Source organism: Cardiocondyla obscurior, linkage group LG04, assembly GCF_019399895.1.
Source record: "Cardiocondyla obscurior isolate alpha-2009 linkage group LG04, Cobs3.1, whole genome shotgun sequence".
Classification (NCBI taxonomy): Eukaryota; Metazoa; Arthropoda; class Insecta; order Hymenoptera; family Formicidae; genus Cardiocondyla; species Cardiocondyla obscurior.
Genome location: NC_091867.1, coordinates 1782528 through 1793227, shown reverse-complemented (window position 1 = coordinate 1793227; position 10700 = coordinate 1782528). Strand labels below are relative to the sequence as shown.

The window sequence follows — 10700 nt, the reverse complement described above, 5'->3', positions numbered from 1 at the left end:
ACAGATTCGTAATTTCGTGTGATAAATTTAAGCGCGTCAATTAATTAGTTATATGTATATATATATAATATATATGTATAATACAAATGTAAAAATCGGTTGCGTACGTTAATTTCATGTGGATCTGATTAAACGATAAGTTAATAAATAATATAAAATTATCTATTACTAAAATGTAATTATTAATATCAGGAGAGAATTAAAATATAAAAATAAAAAGAGAAATACTTACCGTGCATCATTAGTTACATCGTTATGTCCGTCAGGTTTCACCATCGAGTAATATGCAACCTCTGCTTTATCATTTTTATTATTATCAGGTAATGTGCAACTTGAGCTGCTCGCTGTTAGTCAAGGATGGTATTAGCGGTGCATTGACTTCAAACACTTAACTCATTTTAAAATTAATATCGCAATGTGCGTTGATCAATTAAACTTATTAAACACAAGTCAAATACTTGAAATGCGGATTCAATACTGAAACGTATGATCGAAATTCAATAAATGCTATGGTTTGTTCTAATATTATTTTAAGATACCAGAATAGGAGAAAATAGTATTACTTGCCAATATTCGCAGAGTTTCGTTCTTACTTCAAAAGATATTGGAATTGCGAAACGTTGCTTGGACGATGAAGGGCACGGAAAGAAATACTCGTATGGTTCATGTTTTCAACAATTTACTCCTAGGCTCTTGTTCTGGCCAGTTGAGAATGAGACCGGCGCGCACTCGCGGTCCCCCCTTTGTTAATTACATAATACATAAAAATAATGGTATGTACAAATGTAGGGAGAAATGTTAGGCACTCAATGAACAGAAAGGCGAAACTATAAATTGGTAGCTTTGTCGCGCGCACCGTGCAGGCAGATGACAATATTTTTTTTTTCTTTTTTCTCTTCTTTTTTCTTTCGTTACGGCGGGCAATTTATATCGATGAGATGTAATGCGCTCGGAGAGCAGAGAGCGGGAGACAAGTTTTAGGAGTACCGAGGTGCGAAAGATAGAGCGCATTTATGCGACACGGACGCGCCAGAAATGAAAAACCAACAGTGCGATCGGCTTTCAACCTTTCTTCTTTCCTTTTTTTTTTTCTTTTCCCCAAAATTTGGTTCGCTACTCGACTCGTGTCGAGTCCCAGGATCCGATTGTCGCAGTGAAGTGACGCATTGGAATGTTGACGGTCGGGCAACAAGCATCTTTTATGTGGAATGTGCTCCGCGCGAAGTCTCACGATTATCTTTATTTTTTCCCTTTTTTTTCTTTTTTTTTTTTTTTTTAAAAATTAAGTCGCATTATCTAAGTACCGCAGTGTTGTTATACAATGTTAATAACGCTCCTCCCCGTATCTTCACTGGCCTTCGTGTTCATTACGGTGAACGGCGTAGACACGTTCGAAAGGAAGGACTGCACACTATTCCGATTTTATGATGCGTATCGGCGCGCGTATCTTTTCATTCCCGTATAGCCTGGGCATGTCTATAGACTAGAGTCCGCGTGTCGTTATAACGTTGGTTTAAATCAGAACGTAAAACGCAGGTAAAATAACGTTCTGCCGTCTGAATTTCATTCCTCTTTGTGTCCGGATACGCAGCTTGGTACTCTTGTACCTTTCGATTACTTTGATTAAATCCGTTTCACACGCGCTACTATGCTAAACATAAAAATAAGGACGTAGTCGCTGTCGTATGCAAGCGGTATTATTATTAATATTATTATTATTATTTTTTTTTTTCTTTGACACTGCCAGTCGAATATAGTCGATGTCATCTTGTACAATATTCTCTCCATTGCCTTATCAATCGATCGACATACAAACTGCGTGATATATCATTGAATCTTTTTTTCTTTTTTTTCTTTTTTCCCAAGTACTCGACGTAAAGTCCACATTACGCAGAATAAAATAAGTTACACGATTTGTCTATTTTTTTTTCTCATTAAAATATGATACAAATTACAATTATTTATGTTTGGAGTATAAGAGCCGTTAGTTGCGAAACTAGAAAGCCTTCGTCTCCATTTATTCACGGTCGTAAAAACTGTCGTTCCACGGATGATGAGATACAATTCGATTTGTACAATTAGAGCTTTATACATATCCTTGTAAGGTACGGTTGATATGACTCCGCGTTTTATGATTAAAGGTCAGCACACTCGCCGATGTCGAACGATGTATGCGAAAAATAATATCTATTTAGTGCGGTAACGTGTTCGAGCCGGACGTGATCGCTGCCTTCTGTGAACTAGTCGAGAGCCCAAGGTTTTCGCTTTCCTCACGATCGATCGTCGGCGGCAAAAAAGGGGTCGCATTTATACTATGTAATAAAAGTACGCAAAACAATACGAAGGATTGCTGTACATTTGGTCACTCAAGAGTTTGTCCTTACTCATTACTTATCTAAGTGTTACGTTTAGCAGTAATGCGTATTACACGCTAACGGCCCTTAACCCGCTGATAATATCACAGATGAATGAGTTTCCGTGTTGTGCGTTACGCAACGCTATCTAAGGTTCCTAACAAGTGCGTTGATCCTCTCAATTTTGTCGCCGAGCATTCGCCTTTCGGAATCGAGTGCCGTTTTGGCGGACAGGAGCTCGTAGATCTTCCGTTCTAACTGAGCAGTTTCGGAACGCAAGCCGTTGAATTGTGTCATCAGTTTTGATGTCTCGCTTGTCAGAATCTTTCTTTCCAATGTTTTATCTGCAAACAAAATGCATATCCGCGTTATTACACCGTACTGCATCGGAATCGTACGTTATATATCTAACTGAAAATTTACCTTTTAAATACTCGCTGTAGGCGAACATAATATCCACGATTCCAGTCCACCTTGGTTTTTCCCTTTTCTCACTCATTTCGTCGGCGCTTTCGCTGATGTCTATAGTTTTGCAATGTTGCTTCACGCCATTCTCACCAGGCATAGGTAAAGTGGGATAATACATCGAAACTATATTCGGAACTAGAGGTGGTAACGGTGGTGGTCGTTCCGGAATATGTTTTACTTTAACTCGGTCCAGAAGACGCATTTTTTGAGGCGGTTTTGGTAAAGCTGGAGGGTTCCTAGAATAAACTTTGGCGATTCTTTCACAGTAGGCAGTAACGGAATTTGCACTTTTTCGCTTCTTGCGATCTGCCAAAATATACTGCCATGTCATTTCTGCCTCTGCAATTACAAATTATATTTTTTGTTAGTTATACACAGCGACGTTTGAAATTGTAAAAGTAATATAAATGCGGGTTATAGCTACCATCTCTTTTATTCGGAGGCATAATGTCGAGACCTATAGTCTTTAGGAAGCCAACTTTCGGCTCGAAATCTGGCGTGTGAAGCAATACGTCCGGATGCTCACGCGGAATCGGTAAGATGGACTCTATTACAGGTTCTATTTCTAGAGGTAGTTCCGGTGGATCTGGATTTAATCTGTATCTCTTTTCCACTTTACACAATTCTATTTCTGCAAAAATCATATAATGTTAATTAATTCAATTAAGATAAAAAAAATAATATAAGAGAAATAATATAATAAAATATGTAATAAATAAATATATATTAAAATAATATAATAAAATAAAGAAATAATATAAAAGAAATAATATAAAAGAAATAAAATAAAAGAAATAATATAAAAAAATATAACAATGATTCTCTTACCATTCCTAATAGTCAGGGTGGTTAATCCGAACATGGCTAAGAAGGCTAATTTGTCTTCCGAATATTGTAGCTTAGCCGGCGGACCTTTCGTGATCCAAAGATCCACGTCTTTGGTTTCCTCTTCGCCCTCCGAATCAGAGCTACACGTAATGCCAGTGCTCTTTTCTCTTCTTCGCTTACGTCTCTTCTCGGCCAGATCAAGGGACGACGTTAGCTCTTTCGGCATTTCAGGCATCAGAAAAGACTTTTCGCTATTAGTGACGTCCTGCTTGCCCAGAGCTTTGCTGAGATCAGGCACGTTTAGCACCGCTGGTTCGCACTTCACGGAAATCTCAGTCAAATTATTGCACTTGTCGGTAAAGCAAAACGCGGTCGTCTTAAGCTCGTTGTTGCTCGTCGAGAAATTCAGGAGTTTCTCCTGGTACTTCGGGATTTGCAAGAGCACATTGGAGACATTCTGACAAGTGCGCAACACTTCCTCAGATTTGATGCTCTGCATCAACTGCGTCGTGTCCATTGGCTTTTGCGCAATGTCGTTTATACTGAACTTAAAGCTCGGTTGAAACGGTAATGTGGACAAGACGTTATTCTGGTCGCATTGTAACGTACAATCAACTTCGTTCTTGCACTCTTTTTCGCCGTGATTGTAGTTGACCGGATGAACGGCCTTGGAATTCTTTCCCTGCTGTTCGTAAGGCAGATGTGAAATCGCGGGTTTTTCCTGGAGCGAATTCGCCGCGACGTGATTCTGATTCGGCAATTGCGGTTGCCTGATTACATTTTCGACCACAGTCTTTTCGTTGCACGCATTCGGCTTGCTGTCTTTCACCGCGACGTCCGAGTTACTCTTATGATGCGCGTTTATGTGATTTGCAATTTTTCCAACGCTGCTAGCTTGAGTATTGGCGTTAAAACTGCTGTTGGTCATTGTCTTCTCGCTGGAGACACAGTTACTAGTCGCGTTATCGTTTCGCGAAGTAATCGTGGTTGTCGTTGAATGAGACTCGACGTGATGCGCGTTCGGCTGCTTCGTGATAATCGAGTTAGTCGAAATAGGGACACTTGTACCGCCGGTAATGCTATGACCGTTATTACTGCTATTTATCGTTGGAACGTTGAGCTTCGATTGCGAATGATGCTGCTGATGAGGTGACGACGACGACGATGACGATGTCGAAAAGTGCGCCGGTTTGTAGAGACTTGGCACGTGCGAGACAGGTATATGCGGATGGTGGTATTGCTGAGGCGATGGATATGGAATCGGTTGCGAGAGCGGCTGGCTGCCTATAGATTTTTCCATCGAGGAGTTCTCCTGCATCACCTGGCTGCCTATAGTTTGAGGAGTAATCGGCGTTATCGATGAAGTCTTGAGGGACGATGGCTCGTGATGGCCGATCTGATTGACTATACTGTGATTATGACTGTTCATTATCGGTGGTCTTTGTTGCGTTTTCGTTGAGGAAGAGCGAAACGAATCCTCGAAGGGTCTAACGAAAGCCGGCTGCGAAGTCGTCGTTGTGCTCGTTGTGGTGGTCATCGTCGCCGTCGTGAGCAACGTTCCCGCCGCCGCCGCCGCCGTCGTCGTCGTCGTCGGTAATTCTTTACTTCTCGATACGTGAACGCCGTGAGATAATGGTGGAGACTTATGAGCCATGTGATTCATGGAGTTCAACGTCAACGAAGAACAATTCGGTGGCGTCGGTGCCGCGTGCGTAGCCATCGCACTGGACAAGGAGCTCGTGGTCGTTGTACCGCTCGTACTATTCGCGCGTGGTTGATGCTGCTGTTGCGACGAAGATTGCTGATGCTGTTGAGGTTGCTGCTGTTGTTGGTGGTAAATGGAACTGGTGACCGTAGTAGTCGCGCTGCTCATTATCGTGGCTGTGTGCTGACTAGAATGAATGGTACTCGACGGCACGGGGGGTAAATGAAGAGACGGAATGGAGATAATAGGCGGAAGAGACATGCCCATGGATAACGGAGGTGGCGGCGGTGGTCCTATGACGCCAGGGGTCAAGGATGGTATGGAGGGTATCGGCGGAGGGCAGATTGGCGCCGAGCTTATAGCCGCCGGTGGTGGTGGTCCAAGATTTAAAGGGGGCAAAGTGGAACCCAGAGGGGGCGGAATGGGCACAGAGCTGGTGGAACATATCGAAGTGGATCCCAAGGTCGGCCCGATGGGTGCCGCTGAGCTGGGGAAGGGTGGCAGACGTGGGTGGTAGATGTTGGCTGCCGCTGCTGTTGCTGGATCGGAAGGCGGCGGTGGTGGTGGTGGTGCCGGCGCGGCTGAAGGAGCGGCGGATTGTTGCTCTTCTTTTCGAGATTGATGGTGATTTCCGCCGACAGTAACCGGCGGCCCGCTGATGCTGCTGCTGGAATTACCGGTATTGTTGGTGCTGTTCCCACAGGTGTTCCCGGCGTTGTTGGCGTTGCCGCTGGTACCACTACCGCCGCCGCTTTGTCGATCCCTACCGTCGCGTTCTCGGTCCCGGTCGCTATGCATCTGAGCCGCTATGGTCGGCTTCCTAGCTGGAACAAATCCCGAACACAGTGCTTGGTGATCTTCCACTCTACAATGAAAAAAATCTTGACCATAGCGATATATTGTAATCTTCCATAAACTGTTTTTAAACACGCTTTACGCGTAGAGAATTATTATCACTTGCAATAATTTAGAAATGAAGAACAAAGAAAATTATCTCGTGAAAGGTTTCTTTTTCTTTCTTTTTATAAAAAAAAAGAACAAAAGCAACATATTGCTATAGCCAGATTTCGCTATCTCGTACAGGTAAGTTAAAAGTTTCGTTATCTTCGTATTTAATATAAAAACGTAGTTGATTTTATCACAGTATAATTGTTTTGTTATATTTTTAAGACAAGCTTTTACGATAAGCTCGCGCGCGAGGAGAAGCGTTAAGAAAATGTTTGTAATTGCTCTTATTATCTGGAGCTTACGGGTGCTATAAAGTAAACGTTAATGCTGCGATTATTCGGCTAAATTATATCGCCTTTTAACATACTTCCAATTAATGGCCGCAATAAATTTATTGTAGGACATTACGCATTAAGTGATCGCATTAACAACGCTTGCGCAATTAATTACATACAGCGGTATAAAATTTTACGAATTTATTTCGTAATTATTAGTCATCATCTATTCCAACTTACCTTTCGTTTTGCTTAATTCCAACGCTATAAAAAGATCCTTAAATATATTCGCATCGAAGTATTGGGGATGATTACTGTCATATTTTCAATAAAGCTAAACGGAAAAAAAAGTAAAAAAAAAAAAAAAAAAGGCAAACCAATTGTCTCTCTCTTTCTAAACTATCGGGGCAATCGCTATCATTGTTGCTCTTAATGTTAACAGTAGCATTTTCTCATAATTATTGCAGTAAAATATTAGAGTAAATCGGACTATGAATTACGGAATCTTCCCCAAAACTGTTTCAGAAAATGATTCGAGGGTCAAGAATTCCAAGTCCATTAGAATTGTAATCACATTTTCTGCAAGTTTTATTTTCATTTATAGTCCAAATATACATGTTTACATAATAAATTATATATAAAAATTGTGTAATTTTGACAAGAGAACATATATATAATAAAGTTCATATATACATCGGTTGATTCAGTCAGTATGAGGAGCAACAGTTTACAATTCAAGGAAACTATGATGACATTAATTGATTAATGGCAAAATTTCTAAAACAGTTGCGGGAACTAACGCAAGAGTGCATAGCGCCTGGCAAAAGAACACTTGGTATCGAAACAATCTAATAAATTGTAGCATTTACGCATCTAAGTTCACGCATTGAAATTGTAAAAGATCATATGCGTACGTGAACTGTGTTATAACCAAAAGTTTCAAATTGTATCAACGTACAATTTCTATAATATACATTAATATTATATAATGTCATATATAATATTAATATATATATTAAAAATACTAACGAATAAATGAATGTTTAAATCATACTAATACGATTAAAATATTAATAAACGTAATTTTTACCTATCTTAACAATAATAATAATAATGTAAAGAAAAATATATAATTTGATACTGAATACAAGCAAATTGAAAATTATCTAAAACATATCAAATATTATATATAACAGTAGTCATCTCTCCATTTGAAGTCTCTAATTGGGAATTACCACCGATTTCAGAGTATCTTAATTTTTCAATACTAATAAGTAACTCCGAAACTCAACGTTAAAGTTCAACAAATCCCTTTTTTTTTTTTTTTTTTTTTTTTAGAAGGCGGTGCACTCTTATGTTTAAGTTTCGCTATTTATTAACTACGTAAACGATTAACTACATAACCAACCTGCCGTCATACAGTAAGTAATTTCACATTCGAGTACTATAAAAAACAATTTGAAACACGTATGCGGGGTACGCATTGTCGACAGACGTCGTGTACACAACAGGTGAAATGGCCGACCGAAGGCCGACTTACTGTTAACGTGACATTAACAAACAGCGACAGCAAAAGTCTGACTTCGGTCCGTGAGTAGGTAAATGAAAAAAAAAAATAATAATAATAATAAATAAATAAAAAAAAACAGCTAAATTGAATCACGGAAGATTGAAAATTGCGTTCATAATTTTGTTCGTATCTCAAATTGAAACTAGGATAAATAATTTTTTTTTTTTGCCGCTAAGCCCACTTTAGACAATTCGACGGATCAAGCCGAAGGGGCGATATTGACAAGGTGGGTATACACTGGGGCGAACGTATAACAAAAGTAAAACGAACGCGAAATTAAGATTTTTTTTTTAACTGTTCCCTTTTTTTTTCTTTCTTTTTCATCTTGCTACCGAGCGAGACTGGCACGAACTAACGTTAACGAATATTCGATAGATTTCGAAATCGCTGCTCGTTTGACGTTCGTTCGCAGCGTATACTTTACCCACCTTTAGACTCCGCTCCGGCACCAAATCGCGTTCTTACCTAAAAAATATCAATGCTACCTGCATAAGAAATGAGAATATAACTATGACTATAACTTTCATTAACTCTAGATTAAAATTAGAAGCGTAGTATGTTGTTTGTTCCGTCTGGTTTTTTTTTTTCCTTTTTTTCCCTTTTTCTTTTTTTTTTCTTTTCTTTTTTCCTTTTTCTTTTTCTTTCCGAGTTCTCACCGGATCGCAGTCATATTTCTACAATGACTTCTCCTCGCTCGCGCCGCCAGTCCCGTCTATCTACAGAACTTTGGCTCGCAATACAGGTCATTTGCGCCGAGCGAACGATAATCGCCAATGAGAATACCAATCTCGTTTCGTTCTTGGCGAGTTCGGTCTCGGACAGAAGGGGGGAAATAGAAATTAAAACTAAATAAGACAAGGTGCGCGGGGGTGACCGAGTTAATAACCAAGCGGTTTTTTGTAAATGTTGCAGGCTCTGCGCTCGGCACCGCTTGGACGAGATGTTAACTAGGTTACCGTACTGGCTATGGCCACATATGAAAGGAATATGCGATGACAATTACCGCGATGTTACGACGTCGCAGAAAATTGCGTAAGAAGAAAAGAAAGAAGAGAGATACTACGAACTTGCGCGCTTTAACGAGTGACAGCACGACAGATCACAAACGCGTTTCGATCGCTTTCTTTTTCTTATTAATTTTTTTATGTTTTCTTTTTTTTCTCTTTTTTTTTTTTTAATGAAAGGCAGTGGGGGGTGGAGCGACTCGCTCACCTGCAGTATCAGCGGATGCAGGGGCAGGCGCGGGTACCGGGGCAGTGGGAGCAGAACTTCTCGCTGCTCTTCTCCTTTCCTCCTCCTCCCGCAATGCAGCCTGCTCCCGTGCTTGCCGCAGCCTGTGTTCCTCCTCCAGCTTCAGTCTGAAAAAAGAAAAAAAGAAGAACCGCAACGCGGCGTTAATGAAGTTCGGCATTCTCGGCCGCTCGCTCGGACGATTTTTCTTCCTCGTCCCTATCTCTCACCCTCTCCTCTCGCGTCCTTCCGACACTCTTTACTTACCGTTCGTGCATCACGGGAGACATGAGGCCCAAGGAGGCGGGCGGCGGTGGAAGCATATCGGGACTGTATCTCAGCCCGTACAGAGGATACGATGGCAGTCCCGGAAATAACGGTGGTCTTATCATTCCACATCGCTCCAAGTACAACTGTTCCTCTAATCTGTAAAAGAAAAAAGAAAGCCGCACGGGAAATTAGTGCGCGTTAGAGAAGCAGTAAAAACTTAGTATAATTAAAAACAAAAAAAGTAATAATAGAATGAAAAAGTTTGAATTTCTTTATAATGCCAAATTGTTGAAATGATATTTGTCGCTTACCTATAAGCGTGCGGCAGGTGCGGCGGTGGATAGAGACCGGGATGATAGGCGCTGTAGGTCGCGGGGTCCAAGGCGAATGCCGGTGGATGGGCCGGATGGTGCTCGGGCCGGTACGGCTGAAAACCGGAACGAGCCAGCAATTCGGTAGCCGCGGCAGTTACGCTGTGTTTGCTGGTTTCAACGGGTCTGGCAGTTGTATACAAGGAGGGAATTTCTTCAGGTCTTCGTTCATGCGTCGATCGCTCCTAGAAAAATAACCGTATATAAAAAAATATATATATACATCCTTCGCCAAGACGCTGCCGCGTCTGTCGATTCAACGAGAAGTTTAATTCTGCGCTGGAAGACGCGCGTGCCTTCCTTCCTCGCGCTTTTCCCAGTCGACAGCGCCCGCGAACGCGGCTTTTCTAGTGTACCTGAATAATTCATGCGTTTCACACTTAGTCTTCAAAATGATAGATGGACACATCGCCATTTATCGACCTAGGGAGAATAAAAAAAAAAAAAAATGCGCAAGTACCGTGATTCGTGCGAAAAAAAAAAATCTGGTACAAGGCATGCTCTTATTCCTGGAGTTAACAATATTTCCAAGACGATTTCCTGGAAGGCGCTAGGCGAAGACGCAAATTGCCTGAAATTTTCTTCAGCTTATAGTCTCTTCCGCCACTTATACGTTACGAGCGGTCTCGCAGTTTATTGCCGGGCGTTGTAACGAAGTCGTGCACCGAACCGGCAATGAAT

The 10700-nt window shown here is 41.2% G+C and overlaps 1 protein-coding gene across 1 annotated transcript in view; it reads right to left on the bottom strand.

The window, feature by feature from the left end:
* Positions 1-662: 662 nt before the first annotated feature.
* Positions 663-10700, bottom strand: part of Px (plexus) — an 85223-nt gene continuing 75185 nt past the window's right edge. Inside the window, exons 10-16 of the mRNA XM_070655345.1 lie at positions 9960-10204; positions 9646-9804; positions 9361-9506; positions 3651-6179; positions 3247-3453; positions 2778-3161; positions 663-2698 (exon numbers count right to left, since the gene is read on the bottom strand). Of these exons, the coding sequence (XP_070511446.1) occupies positions 2499-2698; positions 2778-3161; positions 3247-3453; positions 3651-6179; positions 9361-9506; positions 9646-9804; positions 9960-10204 (3870 nt within the window). The 3' untranslated portion in view covers positions 663-2498. The remainder of the gene's footprint in view (positions 2699-2777; positions 3162-3246; positions 3454-3650; positions 6180-9360; positions 9507-9645; positions 9805-9959; positions 10205-10700) is intronic.